This window comes from Polyodon spathula, chromosome 2, assembly GCF_017654505.1.
Source record: "Polyodon spathula isolate WHYD16114869_AA chromosome 2, ASM1765450v1, whole genome shotgun sequence".
Classification (NCBI taxonomy): Eukaryota; Metazoa; Chordata; class Actinopteri; order Acipenseriformes; family Polyodontidae; genus Polyodon; species Polyodon spathula.
The window spans coordinates 19,243,890-19,268,282 of record NC_054535.1 but is presented as its reverse complement, the minus strand read 5'-3'; the positions used below and the strand labels follow the sequence as shown (position 1 = coordinate 19,268,282).

The 24,393-nt window shown below is 38.7% G+C and overlaps 1 protein-coding gene across 2 annotated transcripts in view; it reads right to left on the bottom strand.

Moving 5' to 3' along the window:
* Positions 1 to 24,393, bottom strand: part of LOC121331106 (F-box only protein 41-like) — a 64,380-nt gene that overhangs the window by 4,932 nt on the left and 35,055 nt on the right. For both annotated transcript variants that reach the window (XM_041278298.1, XM_041278308.1), the window contains exons 4-10: positions 21,144 to 21,220; positions 12,937 to 13,301; positions 6,198 to 6,436; positions 5,846 to 5,961; positions 5,248 to 5,400; positions 4,298 to 4,393; positions 3,811 to 3,929 (exon numbers count right to left, since the gene is read on the bottom strand). In XM_041278298.1, the coding sequence (XP_041134232.1) occupies positions 3,811 to 3,929; positions 4,298 to 4,393; positions 5,248 to 5,400; positions 5,846 to 5,961; positions 6,198 to 6,436; positions 12,937 to 13,301; positions 21,144 to 21,220 (1,165 nt within the window). The remainder of the gene's footprint in view (positions 1 to 3,810; positions 3,930 to 4,297; positions 4,394 to 5,247; positions 5,401 to 5,845; positions 5,962 to 6,197; positions 6,437 to 12,936; positions 13,302 to 21,143; positions 21,221 to 24,393) is intronic.

Below are 24,393 nucleotides of genomic sequence, written 5' to 3'. Positions count from 1 at the left end.
TAATTAAATTATACCAAATCATGTTTTTATTTACACAAGGGAAATCATAATACATGTTTTTGTTGAACGTGATTTGGTATAAATTTAAGATAATGCTAATAACAATAAATGAATCTTAATTATAGCAGCAGTTTTTATTCTGCAAATATTTTGTCTAATAGATGAAAAGTACAATCTGGGGCTGTCAGGTCTTGTTTTCAGAAAATATCGGAAGAGAGCATCATACACAAACCTATGGAATGCCACGTGTGTACGTATGTACGCATGTATGTGTGTGTGTTTAATAGAGAGAGAATACATGATGTCTCCAGTTATATTTGTTTTTCACGATCACGTCTCCTTAAGTTCAAGCCAAAACTGTAGATATTCATTAGTACCGCTATAACTACAAACATTTAATTATCTCGGTAGTCTCCATATTGTCGGCATCACAGCCGTGGTCTGTTAAATTTCTGTTTAAGGCGAGTTATATAGACATTCGTTAACTAAAACCCTCCTTTCCCAAGTGCAAACTAACTCCTGATAAATCATGGCAATTAATACACATTTGCTTTTAAATTCCCATAAATAACATTACTTCGTAAATCAACATAAAATTTCAGAAATCACGTTAGCATGATTGTTTAATAACGAGATAGGCATAATGCCCGCTGAAAATGCCAAAATCAACGCTACATACCGATTTGTTGATTAACACTGAAGTTTGACAGTAAACTGTCGATTACTAAAACAAGTCGATGTCTTCAAATACCTGTCCAAGAAAATATTTTCTTCTGCTTTTTATATATATATATATATATATATATATATATATATATATATATATATATATATATATATATATATATATAATGTGGGACCTTTGTCGTGGAATGTTCTGGCAAAATCGATCAATGCTCTCGACTCTCAGTGTGATCCGATATTTTTCCCTGTCCTTCTCTATTAACGGTGATATTATCTAACATTATATAGTCATAGTATATTGTCATATACAGTAATGCACAAAAGAAACACAACGCTCAGGTCTAATGGATTTAAACATAGATATCAAACAAAATCACAGAAAATGTGAACAAAAATACAGATTAAAGAAGCATTTTTTCAGTGTGAAATATTACACACTGTCAAAATGAAAACATTACAAAGTTAGTGTTGAGTATGACCTTCCTGAGGATTAGCACAATCCTGGCAGCGTTGACGCATAGACCTGATCAGCCTCTGGATAGGCTGCTGTGGGATGTTCCGCCACTCTTCCTGTGCCAGCTGGCGAATGTTGGCGCATGGTTGTCGCCTATGGATGGCAGTGGTGATTTGGTCCAACTGATGTTCTATTAGACTCAGGTCAGGAGCTGGCCGCGTCAAGACCTCGACATAGTTTTTTTGAAGTCATGCAATTGTAATCTTAGCACTGTGTGGTCTTGCACTGTCCGCTAGAAAATCTACACTTCCGGATTGGCTTGCAGGAACAGAAAAATTGTTGCTTAAAGGACTTCATCAATATATCGTTGAGCAGTAAGGTTGCCTTCAATCTGCACCAAAGGCGTTAATGTGTTAAAGGAGATTCAGCCCCACTGGTTGGTTTGAACAACACAACAGTCGCTCACCACGACAACTCCACACATGTTGTCTTCCGTCAGGTCTGTCAAGGGCAAAACGCCATTAATTGGTGAATAAACACTCCAAAGCTCTCTCTGCTGCCACCTAAGACATTCTCTGGCCCACAGAAGATGGTGATTTTGTCTCTCAGCTGTCAACATGTTACCTCTGAATGGCTTCTGAGCATGCAAATCATTTTCATGCAGACGGCGAGCTACAGTCATTCTGCTGATGCGGGGGTTATTTCTTCCTGGAATTTCTCACGCTGTAGCCAGTGCAGTCTGAAAACAATTACGCAGATGGATCAGTCGGGTGTGATTGCCCTGGGCTGGTGTGGTGATGTGGCCTGTCCCTCACAGAGCCGGTTTCCTGGTTTCTCTGGACTAGTCTGCTGATTGTTGAAGCAGAATAATCATTTTCCGGGCAACTTCTCTCACAGACAGGCCGCCTTCAGTGATGTCGATAGCAACCAGGCAATCTTCATTACTCAACTGAGGCATGGTCGTATCTTTCACTGTTCTTGCACAATTAAAATCATGTCTTTTCGAATGCCTATTTACATAGATTCTTAATCAACTAATTTTGGCAATTTTAACTCAACTCACACGAAAACTAAAGTCAGGAAGTGAAATTGAATCCCTCCCCTATCCAATGATATATATTTCAGGCCTGTGCTGAAAATTACGGTGGCCTTGTAGGTCATCAAAAGGAAATGTGTTTTTTTATCGCGTCTACTTTAGTATGATCGTGTTAACATGATCCTGATCCTTAAAGGGTTAAGAAAGACACTTGGCAGACTCCATGGAATGCTTGCTTATAACACTTTTTTGCTGATGTAAGGCCTCAAGTTTTCTTTCGAAATAGTCAAGTAGCTTATCCTTCAGTCCAGGATGTCTAGTCTCCAAATGACATTGTGGTTTGCAAGTCTTCAAACTGTCATTAGCCAGTACATTGCCACAGATGGCACACTGAGGACGAGGTTCATCTGCAGTTCCAACAAAGGTAAATCCAATTTTTAAGTAACTTTGTATTTTCGAACTTTTCGTTTTTTACTCGATGACACACCTACACAATCGCCCTGTCTTTTCAGGCACTGCAAACCAATCTATTTTATGTACTGGAAAGGTGTATAATGCGACGGGAACAAAACTGTCATCGATTCTCATAATAATAAGAAAAATTATTCTTAAACACAAACAAAGTTGCCTGTGATTGGGTCTCTGCTTTGTTAAGTGTGGTTTTCCGCCCCACAGTTCTCTTCCTCTCACTCTCCCTCTAAATATCAATTCATTGCCCTTGACCGTTGGCACTGCCTAGCTCAAGCTTACAGATCACGTTCAGATGCAGACGAATTTATGAAAGAGCAGTATTTGATAAATATGCAGGGAAAAAGAAATAAGAATGGGATACTGGCAGTTTTTAATAATCTCCGATTCCCCACTGGGGAGACATTCTCTTCTGTATGGGGCTTTCATTTCTATTCTGTCTCAGCATTATTTGTACTTCAAATAGAGTCCTCCACATCCTGCTCTATTTAAACCAGAATTTAGCCCAGAGAACTGACTGGTGTACTGCATACAGACTTTATTAAAAATTAGTTTTTTTTCATCTCTGTTCTGTGCTGCTTCTATTGTGTGGCAGAAACTATTGAAATGCATATAAAAAAAAAAAAAATCAAGGGTGAATTGCTGACAGCTCCTGTGGATGCAAACAGAAGAATGACACCACACATGGGAAAAGTAGGATAACCTCATGCAGCAATTCAAAGACTCCCACACTAAAGTACTGGTGTTATTCACATGTGGTCTAACATCTTCACTAGGTGGGATGTAGGTCAGACAGCTAAACAAACAAACAAATCACCTGAGAAACACTGATTACAGTGCTGTGTTAAGGCTATCAATCACCAGGAAACTAGTCAGATGTGACATTTTCAAGCACAATTTTTTAAAAATATCTTCAACGAAAAATATACCACCTCCTTTTTAATGTAAGCATTTAAATATTTAGGAACATTTGTTGTACAATAAATTATACATTTCAAGTTAAACAACACTATTTAAATCACATAATAAATATCATGTTTAAATTATGAAGTCGAATCTCGAAATGCCAGTGTTTAGACCATGAAATGCTGTTTTTTTTACCATGGAAAAAAATAAAGCCCTAGGCATGGAGACATGAGGGAGAACGCTCTTGTGGGATGGTACTCACCTAACGATGCCAGGCCCTGGATGCCACACCCCGCACCACCAACACCCAGCGCTCGCAGGTGGGGCCAGCATCGGCCAATGGTTTGAAGGCAGCGGTTACTGAATCGTGCAGGCTGTTGACTAGATTGAGAAAATCTATCTTTAAAAGCTGCCACGAGATTGCATTTGGTGGAATACAGTATATTTAAAAATTGTGTGGTTTATTTATGCACATGAAAATTATATGTATTCTCAAAACTCTATTTTAAGGATGTTTACAATGTTTAAGTTACAAAAAGGCATCTAACCGAGGCTACCAGAGAATTGTTCTCTGTTAGCCTGAACAGGTTAAGACTACATTTGTTGGCATCTTAAACCCTTTTAAAACTGGAGATGAAAATTAGTTAATTTATATCATTCATGATGTTTTTGTGCAGTAGAGGCTGTGTTGGTGATTAATGCAAGATTTTACATTCATAGTCAGATCTCCTTTCTTTCTTTTTGCTTACCATGGGTGGAGTGGTGCCACCTGTAGTGAAATAATGTCTCTGCAGCCTGCCCCGAGTGCCCAGATCACCTCCTGGCCAACTGGATCAGTGGCACTCCTGAACAAGAAAAGGATTATACAATGGAAATGTTATGAACATTCCCCTTATCACCACTCACCTTCACTGGCTCCCATACTGAGGACAACTATTTCATCTTGAAAAGTTAATAATCAAGGCTTTAAAAATCATATGCTTACTTCACACAGGCCCCTTCCCTTATAACACTTAGCAAAGTGTCATAAAGCACAGCGAAAGCATGATTAATTAACAAAGTACTTTATCTGCACTTAATGAAAGAGAACACATCCCCAAAATGTAAAGGATTGCTTTAAATCTTCTACATTTGACTTTCGTGCCATTGCTTTTAGGGCACGTAAAGTGTCAGCAAAATCATTTCATTTGTGATCCAATGCTATTTTGTTTTTATGAACAGTAAACCTGTACAGTGTAAAGCATGATTCAGACACCTGCTGTCTCCCGAGGCAATACATTAAACTACATGATTCGTTATAATAACATAATTAGCATTCAACAATACCATGGTAAATTTTCATAAGGGATTGTATAGCTGGAGTATATGTTGTAGGATTTCAATTAACTTCCACCTGCATATAGTAGGAGAAACACCTCTCTATACGGACCACTCCCTGTGTAAACAGGATGCACTTGTAAATGAGAAATTGCACTTCCTTGAAAATGTGCATTTCAAATAACAAATAGTCAAATCTACTTCTATTGGTCAGTCAAGACATGTGGTCATTCTATACAGATAGTTTCGCATTATAACTGTGTTCACCAGAGTGGTCACTATAGACAGTGGCTCATCTATACCTATAGTTAAGGTTTCATTTTTTTAAATAAAGAGAGCCTGCCTATTTAATCAGATGCACTTGTTCACTCCCATTACTCACCGGTAGGTGACGGCCTGCAGTGCGCGACAGTGGCAGCTGGCCAGCCAGAGCGAGCGGTCAGTCAGCACGCTGGGGCAGTGTGAGATCTTCAGGATCAGCAGATTTCCTCCCGCAGCCTTCAGCAGAGCCTCCAGACCTACTTCCAGACTGCCTCTGGGCAGGGAAGAGAGGAACACACTGCAGTGAAACCCCAGGCGTACTGACAGGCATCTTTCCTCTACAGAGATTTGCAGGGTTTGTACAACAAGCTAGCATCCTGCAGCTGTGGTCTACATTTACATGGGTGGATTGCCACAGGTTTGTTAATAATGCTAGTAAATCTAAAATTAGAGACACCATCCACCATATCTTCTGATACTCTAAATAACTGGTGCTAAAGAATATCCTAACCAAGTTTCATTACATGCAGTTTTGCAGATATATGTACAGTCCTAATGTGTGAAATATATCTACTATATCCCAATGAATCCCACTGAGGGATAACAATTGCAGCTGACGTGGTGGTGGCTCAATCATTCAATGGGCAACATTTGAGATCCTGTGTGCAGTTATATAGCTGCAAAGTATTTCATTAACTCTGGTTGTATTATCAGCTTACCGAGTGCTTTTCAGGTACTCCTCTTTTGTCTCCTTCTTCCCCCTCTGTCGTGGTTTAAGGTTTTGGAGGATGAGGGAGTGTGTCTGTGTACACCACTGAGACACAGTTGTCATAAACTGCAACATGGGGCAGAGAACCAAACAGACAGTTTAAATACTGAGGGCAACATCTGTATCTCTGCCCAACCCTGTAACTAAGCAACAAAGCAGTTTTACATAGTAAAGGTATAAAACCAATGTATGTGCAGTCCATTTCCATGGTTACTCTGTGGTCCCCCTGTATTGAAGGCCGATGCTGTCCTCCTATTGCACTCATGTACAGCACAGACATGGTGAAAAGCAGCACACTGCACCTTGGAGGATATCCTGGCGTTCTCCAGTAGCACCCGGGTCCACACTGCAGGGTGCCGGGCCACAAACTTCCAGTCCTTGCAGACCTGAGCGGCCCGGAGCAGGGTCTTGGTGTCCAGGTAGGTGAAGATACAGAACAATGCAGCCCTCATTTTGAGAATCTCTGGGCTGATCACCTCGTTCGACTGTGAAGGGCTGTGTCTCTCACGCCGGCAGGGCTTATACCCACCCTCCGACCGACCTGTTCATCAAAACAGCAACAGTGTTACAATTAAGCTACTCCTTCTGTTGGCTCCAGCTTTTTATATGAACAGTGTTAGGAAAACTGCATAACTAATATAGTGAAAGCACACACTCAGGAATCACTTCCCTTTAGGAATATTGAAATTCTTCTTCAAAACAGTGGCACAGTTGCAATACTTGAACCAGGACACAACATGGCAGCAAATAATAAGTAATAAATACAAACACAATTGAACTATAAGCTGCAAGCAACATTACAGCTTCCAGGGAGTTATTGTGAAATGTAAGCCTTTTGACTGGTTGCCCATAACACTAGATGGACCGGAGATATACTCATACGTAGAAGCCTCGCAGCAGTCTTTCTGACGGCTGTATTCAAAACACTGTAAATAGAATAAACAAAAGAAGAAACAGTCAGATGTAATTCGTTTTTTCTTTTATTGAATACATTACATAAACATCTGAACAACCAAAGCATATATATATATATATATATATATATATATATATATATATATATATATATATATATATATATATATAAAACATATTTTACAAATCAAAACAAGAAAATGTAAATAAACATCTGAACAGACATTGGTTTACAACATACACATTTATAAAACTGAAACGATAGCAATACATTTTTAACTTTTCAACAGCAATCGGTTAATTGTCACATGCACAAAATCAACTGAACGTAGATAAATAAATGAGCAAAAAACATTTTACAGAAGAGCACAGCACAAGAAGTTATATACTCCGGACTAGTAAATAAAAATAATAAAGTAGAATACCATTCTGTATAATTACAATACAATTGTTTTCTGTGTGGTCGTCAATGTGACTGCTCCCGGGGCTTTTAGGTATAATGTAATAAATCTCCTTTATTTCTGCACTCCTGTGTTTCATACTTTCTTTTTAAATAGAGGATACATTAATTCACTACTCTCAAGTTTCAAGAGTTTTTGTTCAACAGTGTTCATTTTATGCACAATATGTGCAACTAGAGCAATGCTGAAATTTGATTGGCCCACAGCAGTCATGTTTTCTACTGTAGCAACTTCATTTGGCCAACTTCAAAGAAAACCATACTTGGATCATGTGTGCCAAGTTTTGCTTCAATCAGATTAGTAGTTTTGGAGAAGAAGAAATTTGTGTGTTAATTAGGTTATCCAACATAGCCACCATACCACTGAACTAATCAGCTTCATTTCGAGCGCCACGCATCTTGGACAATCCCTAACTATGTACACCAAGTTTCAGAACTCTGCGATAAGTGGTTTTCGACAATAAGATGTTTGTAAATTGTCCAAAATTTGTTGTAAAATCCAATACGGCTGCCAAACCATGTGACCAATCACGTTCATTCAGTACATACATTAGTTCCCATTGGTGTCTATAAGTCTGAAATCTCAAGAGTTTCCATGCAATTTTATGCAACTTTTAAGGATTTGTTGGCAGAAAGAAAAAAAATAATGATACAACAATAGGCTTACCAGCCATGGGCTTGGAAGCTTGGAAGCCTAATAATCTTAGCAACAACAATAGACGCATACAAATGGGAATTTTAGTCTCTATGCTTTTTTTTTTTTTTTAATAAACATTGATTGCTGAGGCTGAAATGCACAATTAATCTGCTCAGAAATGAAGCAATAAATAAAGCTGAAACACCTCTGACTCACGGTGGCATCATGGATCGGTGTGATTTCATTAATAATGTATGTCCCTGGAATGGTTTAGATGTGGAAAGCAATTTCACGTGTGCTTATGCTGCACTCTTCTGCAGGACCTATTTGTATGGGCGTGTTTTACTTATAATGTTTTTTTCTTTTTTAAATTTATTTTGCAGAATCATGTTTTTTATCCAATTTTCTCCGCAAAATTAAATTGCTAATTTGAATGTCACCTCCTACATACTGACTCAGGAGGACTAAAGATCAACAGGCAGCCTCCGTTCTTGCAGTCTTACAAGTAGTCTATTTTTATCCAACAAATCTAAGTACCAGATGTTGCAAAGCTAAATAATCCTGGAAGGAAGACCCAGCTCGGTTGGTTCCGTCTGGCCTTGTCTGGAACCTGACCAGTAGAGGTCACCGTGGAGCAGGTGATTTTACACCCAAACCAGCAGCAGCAGAGAGGTCAACACAGAGATCCTTCCGGGTCACTGTGGGACTCCAGCCAAGATTGGCAACACAACCAAATGTGAGATTTGAATCAGCTAGCTCCATATTGCATAATTCATCAAGTGCTTATTTCTATTATACTATATAACCGTGACTCAGTTGGGTAAGTGCAGAAGACTGAAAAGCAGTGATATCCTGAGTACATTGTCTAGCTTTCCTGTGATAATTTCTTCCACTAAATCCTATTTTTGTCTTTATTGCCTTTGCATTTCTTATCATCATAAATAAATAAAACTTACATTTTCTAAATCGGTCATGGGCAGGAAGTTTATATCTAATGTTAATAGTTAAATCTCTTTACATTGTAAGAACAATTCTTTAATTGATATTTTATCTAGGTTGATTAGTTCTCTTATAAAAAATATTTAATTGACATATTTAATTGAAATATTGAATTGAGTTACAAGATTGAGGATTTACTATGAACACACATACAAACAATAGACAAAAGGAATGATAAAGCAATAGGATTATTTTATTAAGTACACAAATATTAAACAGAAATCACAAAATCAGAAAGTCAATCTCTTAGTCTTGTAAGCATAAAACACAAGTCACAGCTCTCACCCTGAGTTAAAGCAGCTAGTAGGGCCAGTGAAATGTGACACTGCTCAAACTCACACACACACACACACACACACACACACACACACACACACACATACAGCACATCAGACTGTGACGTGTTTAGTAGCTTGCTAATATACACACACAAACACACAGCCTAAACTGAAATGGTGCAGAAAATCTTAGAATAGATCATGCTAAGCTTAATAATGATTTCCATTACATGAGAGTAGGTGTTAAAACTTCATGCTGGTATTGGACTCAGCTCTCACTAAGATAAGCACCAACTAAGACATTTCTTTCGCTGTAAACGAATGTGATCCATCTGCGTTTCCTTCAATCTGATGATGTAAAGATCCTTCTGCCTGGTGTTGACAGCTGATGTGTAATGCTGGCTCCAAGGATCAGCTTATTTTGCCTCCCTGGAGCATCAGCACACACAACAGCTGCAATGCTGGCTCCAGGGATCAACCACAGTGTGGCCTCCCTAGCGCATCAGCATGACAACTGTCTGGACTGAGCGGAGTAGGGTACTTCTCTGGGGTCTTCAAGTGGGCCCCTTCCATCCTTGGTGGTTCGTTGACTAGCTCACAACACCTTAATACTGCTCGACAGTGATTCTGGCATCCCAGCATCACCCCCCTTCATCCCCCACTCAGCTAAGCACAGCTTACTTACCTTCCTTTACATCGGTGTTGCTTTCTTTCTACGATGCTTGAGGTCCCCAACCAGAATCTTTTCATCTCAACCACAGCCAGTTGCTGCTCCTCTATGCTGCTTCAGATTCAATAGGCATTGCAACTCTTGACCAATGAATCCGATGTGTCTGAGAAACCGTGTTGTGGAGTGTGCCACAAATCCTGGACAACCCACCTCCACTGGGTAAACCTGGATTCTCCATCCTCGCTGTTCCGCTTCAGCAACTAGTTGAGCATACCGAAGTTTCTTCCTTTCAAATGCCTTATCCACAGCATCCTCCTGTGGAACTGTTAAATCTACCCGGTGAACAAGGCGTGCTGATCCAGCGCACAAGACAGTATCAGGTTGAAGGTTAGTGGTGGCAATCTCAGGTGGGAAAATAAGCAGTTGTCCAACATCTGTCAACATTTTCCAGTCTCTAGCAGCTACCAGTTGTGATAGACAAGTTTTGGTTTTAATACTTTATCTTGAAGGTTGCTCCCCTGGACAGAGGAATGTTGTTCTTCACAAATGATAAATTGTTGACATTGGTGGCAACCTGTTGGTCATGCTGTGTTTGTCTTCCAATGCTAAGGCCAAACATCGCAGCACCTGGTCATGACGCCAAGTAAACCGTCCTTTGCTAAGACCCACCTTACATCTTGTCATCCTATGTACAAACCATAAATAAACCAACTGAAACACACCATTCTTTTGATAAGCATGCACCTTTTGTGGGGCAGTGTACATTGTTCCAATTAAATTGCACAAGCTCTTATTGTTTCATCAGCCTCTGTTCCTTTCCATTATACAACCCGTTATGTATGCTTCACATGTAAATGGTAAAAGAAATCATGTAAACTGTCTGTAAACATTGTGATTTTCCTGTGTTTAATGTAATCTCCGAATCAACGCAAGGTTAATGAAGTCTTAAAATTAAGCTGTACATAGCTGTTACACATCAGCCGTTTGTGATCACCAAACTTGTTTTTTGACCTTGTGATGCGTGGGTATAGCACTATGCTGCCTTTGAGAATTGAGCAAAACTCATAGCATTGTTCTTAAATGTAACTTCTTGTTATCTAGGTTTCTGTTGAGATTGGAGAAGAAACGCAAATGTTAACTTTTAATGTTCTTTTTTTCGCATCATGCTAGGGAAATAAGACCAAATTTGGTCAAGGAAATTAAGTAAGCTAGCTGTATATCTGTGCTGTATGAAGTAATTTCTGAGCTTAGAAACTAAAATCTACACTGATGCCAACTCAGACATTACACCTTCTAGGCCTACCGTATGCTGTATGTGTTCTTTTGCTTTGTTCCTGTTTACATTTTGATTACTGAATAAACCATTTTTGATTGACTTTATCTGAAGAAGATTAACTATTTTTGAGAAGAAATCAAACCTCTTGCAGAGCTTACAACCCTGTCAGCCCACTGTGACTAAAATACAAGTCAGGGAGCAACATCCAGTAGTAATGTATCAGGTAACTTATTTGCCTACACCTGTAGGTATTGCACATCATAAAAAGTGGAGTCACAATGTCAGGAATCATGCGGTACGTGATGTGTCAGTCAAGGATTGGAGGATATGTGACTGAACTAGCTATTGCAGGGGGCAGGACTAAGGGTATTTCAGGGGATGTGACGATGCAATTTGGTCCTTTATTATGGTTACTGAAAGAACCCGTAAGGAAACGGAAGTAAAACCGGATCGTGAGTGTTTAGTGTTTTGTTTGTTTGTCTGTCGAACTGTTACTGTTTGCTCTTGTTAGACAGCTAATACATACTGGGAGCTGTCGCTACAGGCCAGGACTAAGCCCGGACTACATTACACTGCTGCACCACTACTGCTGTCTTTCACCACACCTGCACAAAAGCACAAACTGTCTGGAGACGTGGCTGTGTCCGTGTTAAGTGTTATTGTTACTGTATTATTATTTCAGGAAGGAACCCTGTGGTTTATTACTGGCGATACACATTGCTGTGTAAAGCGAGTATTAATATTTAACGGTGCCAAACCTTGTAAGGAAAATTAAAGCACTTTGATCTCTGTCATTGTTTAGAGCACTGCATCACCTACACACCTGCGCACTACTAACCACTTTGCTACAGCATGTCTGAAATATCAGCCAATGGCTCAGCACTGGATGAGGTGTGGAAATCAAGCAAAGGGAATTTATCACATAACCTGCTCAGTCATTGTCCCCACAGACTTGTACTCTTCCTCCAGCCGCTGCTGCTAATATTTGTTTACTCCATGAAACAATGGGTTAAAGCAGTGTTTCCTGGTAAATTACTAATAATAATAATAATAATAATAATAATAATAATAATAATAATAATAATAATAATAATAATAATAATAATAAAATGTAATCTAGTGGTCTTGTTTAAAACTAAGGTGACAAAACCTGTCTTGCCTCACTGTGCAGAGACTATAGTGAGGTGCAAAGATGCCATGTCCTGGAATAAGTGTGGGACACCAGCTAAGGTAGATTAAATAGCAGGGGAATGATGTTAACTGAATCCAGTGAACTATTTAGAAGTAATTCAAACTACTGTCCAAAATACTACCCTTTCTTGCTCCACAGGGTCTTGATACCCTCACCCTAGTTTGTCAACCTGCTCTTTCACTGATCACAGATTGTAGATGACTTGTCAGACAGACAGATGGACACGATCAGCGATTAAGGGTCGCCAAACGGGGTGTCTGGGTGTCAGTATTTGTATATGGTGTCAACATTATCCATAGACAATAATTTAAGCAGGATTACTAAAGTTAGGGTGGCAGTATTTAGATCCATTGCAGTTTATACATTACAGCAAACCCACTGGTCACATTGTGTGAAAACATCATGGGATTTGTCTGTTGATCTCCATTATCCAGTATGCTACTACAACGTAATCACAGCCATGGACAGGTACTGTCTAACTAACCTGCTTGATTTTTTTTTTTTTTTTGAGGATGCAACATCAACAATGGATAATTGCAAGCACGGTTTATTTAGACTTCCAGAAAGCTTTTGACAAAGCCCTGCATCTTTGAAATGAATCAGGAAGGGGTCACCTGTGCCGAGCCTGTATCCACCAACAGCCTTGTTGGAATTGGACGGCTGTGTCTCTGAAGAGGCCCTCCTCTCCTGCTCCCAGACTTCAGCCTCGGATTCGGTGGTGCGGGAGCCCCCATCGGACACGTCTCCCTCCTCCCCCTCAGTGCTGTTGTGGTAGGGCCGCCGATGCCAGTTCTGGATGGCCTGTTTCCTCAGGCCCCAGCTCCGTGACATGCCGGCTCTCTCGAACCCCACCTCCCCTGAGCGGCACTGTACATGATAGTACTGTGCCTCAGGGCACTCCTCCAGGGGGTGCATCTCGATGCTGTCGCTGTCGTACCCACCTGAGCCCTGCGACACCGTCTTCACCCGGCTGGAGGCTCTGAAACAAGGGGCACAGCCATCAGCACTAAACCACAGCGTCCATAACTTCAAAACCCTCAATCATAATTCTCGGGTCAAACTGTACAAAACTAAGTCAAGAACACAAACTAATCAAAACATTTATCTGCTTGACTTTCTTCTATTTAATATTTTTTTATATAATTTACAACAAGCTCATGCTTTGGAGGTAATTACTGTAGCACAAATATCCATTTTAATGTATTTTTTTTCTAACATTTCCCTTCCTTTACTACTGACATCATTCTGAGGTTCAATTCTGGGTCCAATTGCTCCAATAATGAGTTACAATCATTTTTATCGTTACATGACTGAGCTTGCTAGAAGAATCTTAACTTCCCTATTGAACAGACTATGGCATTCCTTTTAAATCATGTGTCACTGTGACCTTTAAACTCTGCTGTCCCTATCTACTGTACATACAGTTGTAGTCAAAAGTTTACATACCCCAATGGTAAAGTATAATTTCTAGAAATTTCTTGAAAAACAAAGAATTTTAGAAAAAATCTTTTGAGCAAAAGTTTTGTTTTTGTGGATGAGGAAAAAAAGTTACAAGAAGTAGATGTCTACAATTATTTATTTCAGCAATTTTTTAAGCAAAACTCCAAAAACGCAAATTCAAAAGTATTAATACAATTTGATGCTATGATAGTATTTTCTACAATGTGCAAGAAATTTCAATATGATAATGCAGAACCTAATTCTAGAAAATTCTATAAATTTTTGGATTGTTGGTGAATATTCTTAGAGAGTATAAGGGTTAGGCATAGGATGATTACTGTCATTACCAATAAGTCAATATGGAAAAAAGTAAAGAGCTATCTGAAGACCTTAGGCAGAAAATGATTTATTGTCATAAAGCTGAAGGATTACAAGATTTCTAAGCATTTGAGTATCCCAATTTCAAACTGTTTCTATTATAAATAAGTAAAAGACTCATGGTACTGTCACAACACTCCCTCAGTCTTGAAGAAAGAAGTTTCTTTCACCAAGAACAAGTAGAAGAATTATGAGGAAGGTTACCAACAATCCGAGATTGACTGCCAAAGATATTCAAAGTGAACTGTCTACAAGTGGGTCGAGTACTGCATGGTGAAGGTCTCAGTGGTCGCAGGTCAAGGAAAAAGCCAATCTTAGAAAAATGTCACAAGGACAGTCGCTTAAAGTCTCCAAAATGGTATTTGAAGGATGGAGTTCTGATCAAAGGTTTTGTGGAGTGATGGAACACACATCGAGCTATTTGTTCACGCTGATGGTCGGTAAATTTGGAGAAAGTCTGGTGAGGTATACAAAGAAAAGAACAGCATACCTACTGTCAAGCATGGAGGTGGTAATATCCTTCTATGAGGTTGTTTTTACTCTAATGACACAGGAAATTTAGCTCCAATACATGGTAAAATGGATTCCGCAGCATACCAAAAGATATTGGCCAATCATCTGAAACCCTTCGCTACAAAACTTAAAGTACAACTGGATGCTCCAACAGAACAACGATCCAAAGCACACATCAAAATCTACTTTCGAATGGTTAAAGAATAAAATCAAGGTTCTGAAATGGCCTAGTAAAATAGTTGGTTTGAGTTGAAGGCGGCTGTGCACAAGAGAAGTCCTTGGAGTCTGAATGAACTGGAACAATTTCGAGTTGAAGAATGGTCAAAAATCACTAAAGAATCATGCCAAAAGCTCATGGACAAATATCTTAATCATTTAAAATAAGTTATTATTGCTAAAGGTGCCTAAACTATGAACTATTAATGTCACTTTCCTTGTCAGGGTATGAAAACTTTTGAATTAGCATTTTTGGAGTTTTGTAAAAAATATTGCTGAAATAAATAATTGTAGATATCTTTTTCTTGTAACTTTTTCCTCATCCACAAAAGCAAAACTTTTGCAGCAAAAGATTTTTCCCATAATTATTTGCTTTTGAGAAATTTCTAGCAATTATAAATTATATTGGGCTACGTAAACTTTTGACTACATCCATATGTGCAGTATAGAGAGTAAATAGGTGCAGCCAGCAGAGCTGAAAGGGTTAATAGAACCTCGAACCTCTGCATGATAGAAAAGGAAGTGTTCTATTCCAGTGACATGCCAACTAGCATCTACAGAAACAGAACGGAATTAGTTGATTTCTACTTTTTGAATCTCACCTGTAAAAGGATTATCCTTTGTATTCAGTTTCCACTTCGTGTGTATTTTATATACATTAATATCTGTGTTTTATAAAAGGTACATATTCAACCGAGAATATAAAAATCCTAGCTTTACAATGAGCTGCTTAATATTTTTTTTAGCATCCCTCTCAACTATGGGTTCACAACAGGAGCACTACATTCTCAGCAACTGATTAATGGGTTACAGTGTGTATTGAATATTCATGTACCTACTGTAGATGCTGTTACACACTTCCTGCAAGGCAGCGAAAGATGTAACCAGAATCATTAAAAGCAAGAAACACAAAATACAATTGTTAACAAGTTTCTATTTATTGTTGTCCAGTCCAAACTAATACTGTTAGACAAAATTTGTCTTTTTACGCAAATACATCTTTTACTCAAATGTCTCTGTAGGCCATCATAGTACACTCAAATAGAATATAACACAATAAATAAATAAATACATTGTATCTATAATGCTGCGTGACATTACTGTATCATGTAGATAAATCACCTTTTTAGAAGTTAGGTCTGCATACCAAATCGCAGCAGTGCAATTTATTGCAATAAACCAGCGTAGACAGAGAGACGCTGTATTTAAAATGATGCACAAGACCCTGACTCAGAGAATACTGTGGTTCAACCAAGGTTAGTTATTAGCAAGATGCATGCAGTGTGTGAGCGTGGTGGAATGTGCTAACAGCGTCAAAAAACAACTGTTTCCATTAGAGGAGTCAGAGCCTTTCTCTGTGGGCTGATTTGCCCATCACCACAAGTGATTAACACAACCAGATAAATTATTTATCAAATGTCAATATTAAAATCCAACATAAAGAGAAAGGTGTTTGAATGCAAGATTCTCAATGTAATTCTTATTCTACATTAAAAAAAATGTCATTGTGCAAAATGTGCCTCTAGGTAGTACAAACACAACTGATTATATGGTTTCAACGAATGAGGTTATGGATGATGTAACATTTCTGTTTCTTTCAATAATTGTGTTTTATTGCTGAGTATTGTAATGCTGCTTATAAATGCACCTTTAGAGTTACGTATTTTTGCCCTGCTGCAGCTATGTTCTTTAAGTGTTGTTTATGATTTTTAATTGCACACTGGTGTACTTTTTTTATAAATGTATTACCCTCTTTGTTGACCATTTAACATTGGAGGGTTCTAAGTTACAGAGGTGGACCCTGATCTGTATGGGTGTGCTCTACCTATCCTCCCTCGTTTAGACAGTTCTTTGCCTCCTGATCTGACCACTACACGGTGCTGAAAGGAACATATTGATGTCAAAACAGTTGTATTATTATTGTTTTGTACAATTTGATTTTAGCCAGTACTTCCTTTCCAATGGGCTGAAGTTTCTAACACCGCTATGTCAGGCGTTTTATTTTCTCCCGTTATTATTTCCTTAGTGGTTTGCTTTAGAGCGCATATTTCTCACATTTGCGGAGTGCTGGAATCAAAATAAAATTTATAAAATGGCAGTGTTATAATTTAAACATGTATGTTAAATAATGTTTTCATTTACTTTAAGCAGGTTAACAGACAGATAGGTATTTACCTGATGTATTACCTATCATAGGTGGCGTGTATAAGAGGCTTGGGGAGGCTAACCCCCCCCCAAAAAATAAATAGTCGAAAACCTCAAAAGAAATTGTTCTGACCAACACAAAAAACATTTTTTATTTATCTATTGCGCAACCGCCAGACTGCTAGGGCAGCTGGGATATCAAAATCAACACTGTAGTGCAGATGCATTAGGTGCATTTTAATGTCATTGGAGGAGACAATGCTTGGCTTGTTTAACGTAAATTGTTCCCGCTGATCTGAGCCCCCCATAACACTGCAGGAGGCAGCCGACGAAAACTCTGACTCCTTTTCGCTCACTCCCTTGCCTGGAAATCCTCTTCACAATTTCTACATTTATTTGAATTGCTGTTATCTATACAAACAGCTTGATCCAAATCTGATTTTACAGAACTTATGGCACAATATTTTCATAGCATACTGTCTGTTTTAACGCACCTCCGTTTTGTGAGAATTTGAAAACTGCATGTAACGCTACAGTCAGAATACTTCCTTTCACTGTTTGAACAAATGCCACCTTTCAGAACACTGTTTGTGGTGCCAGATTATGAATGTTTCTGAAGTTTTTTCTTTAGATTTTTCCAGTCATTCACTCCATTTTCAGTGAAAGCGGGGTCTTTTGAACTGTGAAAAAAGTGCCTGCTAAGCAGAAAACAGCATCTACCTGCTTACTGTACTCTTAATATGAAAACGTATTTCAATATTCTGATGAAAATTAATGTTTTTTCTTACCAAAGACAGTTTTCAGATACACAGGTACACAAGGCTATGATGGTCCTGTTGCAGTATCACCAAAACATTAGGAACACCTTCCTAATATTGAGTTGCACCCCCTTTTGCCCTCAGAACAGCCTCAATTCATTAGGGCATGGACAATACAAGGTGTTGAAAGCGTTCCACAGGGATGCTGGCCCATGTTGACTCCAAAGCTTCCCACAGTTGTGTCAAGTTGGCTGGTAGTGGATCTCTACTCCAAATAGCTCGTTCCATCTCATCTCACAGATGCTCAATTGGATTGAGATCTGGTGACTGGGCAGGCCACTGCAGTAAGCTGAATTCACTGTCATGTTCGTGGAACCATTCCTGGACAATCCTAGCATTGTGACATGGGGCATTATCCAGCTGAAAAAATCCATTAGCAGATGGATACACTGCTGCCATGAAGGGATGCACCTGATTGGCAATGATGTTCCGATATCCTGTGGCATTCAAACGTTGCTCCACTTTTATCAAGGGGCCCAAAGTGTGCCATGAAAATACACCACACACAATCACACCACCACCACCAGCCTGCAATGTTGACACGTGGCATGATGGATGCATGTACACATGTAGTTTTCTCCATACCCTAGTCCTCCCGTCAGTGTGAAACAGCAGGAACTGGGATTCATCAGACCAGGCAATGTTTTTCCAATCCTCCAGTGTCCAGTGTTTTCATTCCTTAGCCCACTTCAACCGCAGTTTCTTTGCTGAAAGAAGTGGAACTCTGTTAGGTCGTCAGCTGCCATACCCCATTCGTGTCAAGGTACGATGAGTTGTGCATTCTTTTATGGGTCTTTCGGCACTAATGTTGTACTGGACTGTCAGTTGACTAACTGTAGCCCATCTGTTGCTCTGCACAATTCGTGTCAGCCTCCTTTGGCACCTTTCATCAATGAGCCGTTTTCGACCACTGGCCTGCCGTTGGCTGGATGTCCTTTGGGTGGTGGACCATCCTTGATAAACACGGGAAACTGTTGAGCGTGAAAAACCCAGCAGCATTGCAGTTCCTGAAGCACTCAAACCGGCACGCCTGGCACCTACTACCATACCCCGTTCAAAGGCACTTAAATCTTTTGTCTTGCCCATTTACCCTCTGAATGGCACACATACACAATCCATGTCTCAATTGTGTCAAGGCTTAAAAATCCTTCTTTAAACTGTCTCCCCTTCATCTACACTAATTGAAGTGGATTTAACAGGTTACATCAATAAAGGATCATAGCTTTCACCTGGATTCACCTTGTCAGTCTATTTCATGGAAAGAGTAGGTGTTCCTAATGTTTTGTACACTCAGTGTGTGTGTGTATATATATATATATATATATATATATATATATATATATATATATATATATATATATATATATGAAATTGTACTAAGTACAACCTCCTCTGCTGGTGTCAAAAACCACCAGTTCTGATTGCTTGGAGCTGTGCTGCTTTTTTTAACTTCACGTCTTTTGTCCTGCCACCTCTTTTGACAATCCAAGATGCTTTGTTATACAGATGAGACAGCGTTGACATATGCTGTTATCTGTGCCCACATTTTTTTTCTGTTTTATACATGATTTTTTCTCCAAATGATGAATGTGCATTTGCCACCTCTTCTCTCAGAATATTAAGTTCATTAGCTGAGAAGTTTGGCTTTCTTTGCCTTTCTCTCCAATTGTTTATAATTTCCACAATCTATACTGCCACAGAATAATCTTCACCATCAGCTATGTCATAAGTACTGGACAACTTAATTTGAATACTACATTTTACTGGTTGCTGGAAACTTGTCAATAATTTTCCTTGACCTATAACATGCCGGTACCACATGGGCGTCACTTTACTTATCCTGATGGTGGTTTTAAGAATCAGACAAAAAAACATCAGAGTGTATTGACGGGACATTCTGGAAATACTGTCTATTTTTATGAATAACCCCCACAGTGTACACAGTCTGACAGACATGGACAGTACACAGTGTACACACTTCAATAGACATGAACAACACACAGTGTACACACTTCAATAGACATGAAAAACACACAGTGTACACACTTCGACAGACATGGACAACACACAGTGTACACACTCCTACAGACATGGATAACACACAGTGTACACACTTCAATAGACATGAACAACACACAGTGTACAACTTCAATAGACATGAACAACACACAGTGTACACACTTCAGTAGACATGAACAACACACAGTGTACACACTTCAATAGACATGAACAACACACAGTGTACACACTCCGACAGACATGTAAACATGCAGAGGGTTTACATTCAACAAATGTCCTGCTCTGGTGGCACCTGAGTGCGATAGTAACAGGAATGCTTGAATAGGTTAGTGTGTAAATTAACTAATATACAGCAGCGTGGAAAAAGGTGTTGCTGGTAGACAGCAAGATTATCTGTTTTAGGGACACAAAGATATTTACTAAACAAGGTACCAATGGGACCAGTAAAGTCCCACCCCCAGTGGTTTGTCATAACAAGTACATGGATAATATTCGGGGGACCACTGCTCTTGTAATACAGCTAGCTCATTAAAATAATTTGTCTGTATTTGAAGAGAGGACTATTATAAATTCAGGCATAATAAGACATTTAGTAAGCAAGGTAACAAATGTCCAACCCCGAGTTGTCAAGCACAGGCTTATACTTCCATTTATTGTTGTCCAGTACAAGTGATTTCTGATGAAAGCTGTTAGTGTTAGACAACATTTTTGTTTTTATGTTAATAAATCAATTGTCTCTGGAGCCAGCTATATGCTGACTGCCATGTGAAACATGCTGTCAGATGATCTCAATTTCTGAGTGAGAAACACTATAATAAACTCCCTGTTCAATTTGTTAAGACCCACAGGACCCCCTTGTCCCATTTTCACTATGCTGGCTCTATTGATTCCCACTGAAGTCTGAACAATGTCCTGTGTGTACCTAAACATTGTTGCTGATCCACCCATAATGCTGACTATCTAATGTTTTAATGGTGTAGACCTAATTGCCTACGTTGTTTCAATATTAAATTAGGACACAATCTGGCCTCAATGTGTATTTTATGTTTTACTTTATTGCTATGGAAACTATGTGTGAAGTATAGTCCTTGATGCCTAGTCCTGAAATTGTCTAGAGCTTAATCTTTTTCTGCATACAAAATGAATATGCTAAAAGTAACAAGTGCTTAGCTTGTGTACTATTCATAAGCTGTACAAACCTGTAATAGTAACAGATACTCGTATGATCCGGGCACATGGAACCTCCTGATGAAAGCTGTGTGAAGATAAGGTCTGAAATCTCTTAAACTCACCCAGTGCTTGCTGAGGAGCGTCGATCTGACACCTGATACACCCCTCGAGAAACAGTGGAACCAGAGTTTCTTTCCCTCTAAGGAAAATGATTAGAAAAATAAAAAAGTTAAACATCTTCAATAAAACAGAATAATAATAAGGTGCGTTAGTAACCTGCGTATACCCAGCCAGTATGAGTACTGTAAGTCAATATCCACCACAGCACATAACATAATAACTTGTAACCTATGTCCATGTAAAGTTTGATCTGATTTATGCAAGCGGTTTTTAATGTATAGTTGTAAGATTACACATGGAGGATATAAGACTAACGCAAACGCATTCAGCAAAACTAATGAATGCTTTGTCCATCAAGGGCCACTGAAAAGGATTCCAGAATTTGAAAAATACATTTGCATATTTACATAACATAATTTGGCCAGCAATTGAAACTAATATATTTATCTTGCCGAACAGCAGGGTTTACAATTGACTCATCATTATGTTGTAAATCATTATGTTCCTCTGACTACTGTAGCAAATTAAGACATAACAGGACAACACTAAAATGTTTGTGCGCTTTGGTCTGGTGGACTGAAATAATAAAATAGGATATTTCTGGCTGACTTCATTCCTGCTTGGATTTAGACTGACTCAAAGACACACAAAGGTTATATATAGTATTCGTGTTGCCAGCTGCGTCATTAGTGGGGCTCATGCGAAATACAAGAACACACACATTCCTTTTGAGTGGTGGATTGGTCCCAAGTTACTATAGCACTTGCCTTAATTAGCACACACTGAGGGAAAGGTAACAAGCTGCACAGTGACTATTAACAGTCCTACATCACAGAACAAAAAAGCACTGCATGATTGGAATTCATTACTAATAATCTATCATCACCTAGTCAATTTAATGATAATTCAGGATAAGCAATTATTAAAAAAAATACTGCTGTGGATAACCTGCTGAACCTTGGAACTTGTGCTGTAGGTCACATGGTCTAATTGAAGCTAGACTTACTGTAGTGAGTCTGAGCTCCAATACCTGACATAATAAGATAACCCAGCAACAGTGTTTTACAGTGCCTATAGAAAGTCTACACCACCTTTCAGAATTTTCACCTTTTGTTGCCTTATAGCCTGGAATTAAAATGCATTTATCTACACATCATACCACACAACTTCCAAGTGAAAAATTATTCTAGAAATTTGTAGAAAATTAATTAAAAATAAAAACTGAAATAGCTTGGTTGATTAAGTGTCCACCCCCCTTGTAATAGTAATCCTAAATTAGCTCAGGTGTAACCAATCGCCTTCAAAATCACACAAAAAGTTAAGTGGCCTCCACCTGTGTTAAATTGTAGTGATTCACATGATTTCAGGACAAATTCAGCAGTTCCTGTAGGTTCACTCTGCTGGGTAGTGCATTTCAAAGCAAAGACTCAACCATGAGCACCAAGGCGCTTTCAAAAGAACTCTGGGACAAAGTTGTTATCCCTCTGGGACAGGCTATCCCTCCAGACAGAGCAAGAAGGAGACTGATCAGAGAGGCTTCCAAAAGAATTTAATAGCCATCTACCAACTAACATCTACTGCTGAGGGCATTAATATTGAACATTTTTATTGTAGCAGACAAAATGCATAAACAGATCGCTTAATATTTTTGTTCGTTTTATTTTTAAAGATAAATCTCCAGGTGATATTTTACTGGCATTGTCATTTCAGATGGAGAACACTGAAACTTACTGATTCTGTTAATGAAAGCTGATTAAACAATTTGCCAAAATGACAGTCTGTGCATCCCTATGCAAACATGTCAATTACTTTTTAGGTTGTGCAAAGAGATCTCCTGGCAAACACTGAGAACTGAACATATATATAGACACACACACACACACATACAGTGCTCCCCCTTTATAGCGCTGTAGCTGGGACCCATACCGCTGTAGTTGGGGCCGTACCGCTTTATAACCTGTTCCGCAGTATAACGGGTTGAAATGAAAAAGGAATGAAAAAAACTTTACATTCAATGCAGGGTCAACTTTCTGTACTATATATTTTGGGAATAAACAAAGCAACGTTTATCTTGAACTGCTGTTTGGCATCCTTTGTGTTGTAGTTAATTCACTGGGGTAAAGTAAGGCCTACACACCGTATTCTTTACTCCTGGGATATTTTTCTATTTTAACGTATTACATATTGTAGTGTCTTGCTGTAGAATAAAGGCACACACCCAGGGGCCACACCCCCCTGCCCCTGCTGCTGTGCTGTGTCTGCCTGCATTCTCAACAATATGTTGTTTTTTTTTTACAAATGAATATACAAACAAATATTTACATTGTGTGCGAATATCCAAACAGGAATATCCTGTGTTCGTCCCAGCACTAATAGATAAATAGATAGATAGCTTTACTTATAACTTGACACTTTGTACGTATTACCGGTACTGAAGGGATAAAATCTATTAAGCAGACTAGTGGATAACTCAACACTGTTGTTTCACAAGACTGACCTCTGACGAAAAGGATCGTTCATTCATTCATTCGCAACTACCAAGTGCAGCTGATTACAGTGTCAGTTTATAATGAATGAGAAGCAAACAATTGGCTTTAAAGCTCAGTTTATTCAGGACAACAAGCTCGTCAGCACAACTTTCAAAGCATGTGTGTTTTTGCATGTGAAACAAATGCTTGACTTCTGTGTGAAAATGCAAGTTGTTTAATATTGTTCTTGTTCACTAGTTAATTCTGTATAATGTACATTTGTTAATGTTTTATATTTAAACCATCAAATTAGACAGTACAAGTCAATACGAAAAAGTATAGTCAACAGTTTGTGCAGTTCGTGGTTGGATTGTTTTGGTAAAAATAAGCTGTAGTTATTTTACTAATTCTTATGTTAATCAAACTATAGGAGTTGTACCGAGTTTGCACAGTACTGTATAGTGTAATTGATTCATTCACTGCAGTTTTTTAAACCGTTTTCATAAGGACATTAAACTAAAAATACACTTGCAAATACTGTAAGCATGTGAGTTCTGTTACTTGTATGCATGTTAATGCCATGGCTATGTGCATCCGTGGTTAACTCGACACCTTGGGTATGTGAACACTAAATGGCATCCCTGTGGGGTGTCGAGTTAACCGAGGTTGAGTGTACATATGTATTATATATATATATATATATATATATATATATATATATATATATATATATATATATATATATAGTGAGGAATTTGCTGGTGATCATTCCTGACATCAATAT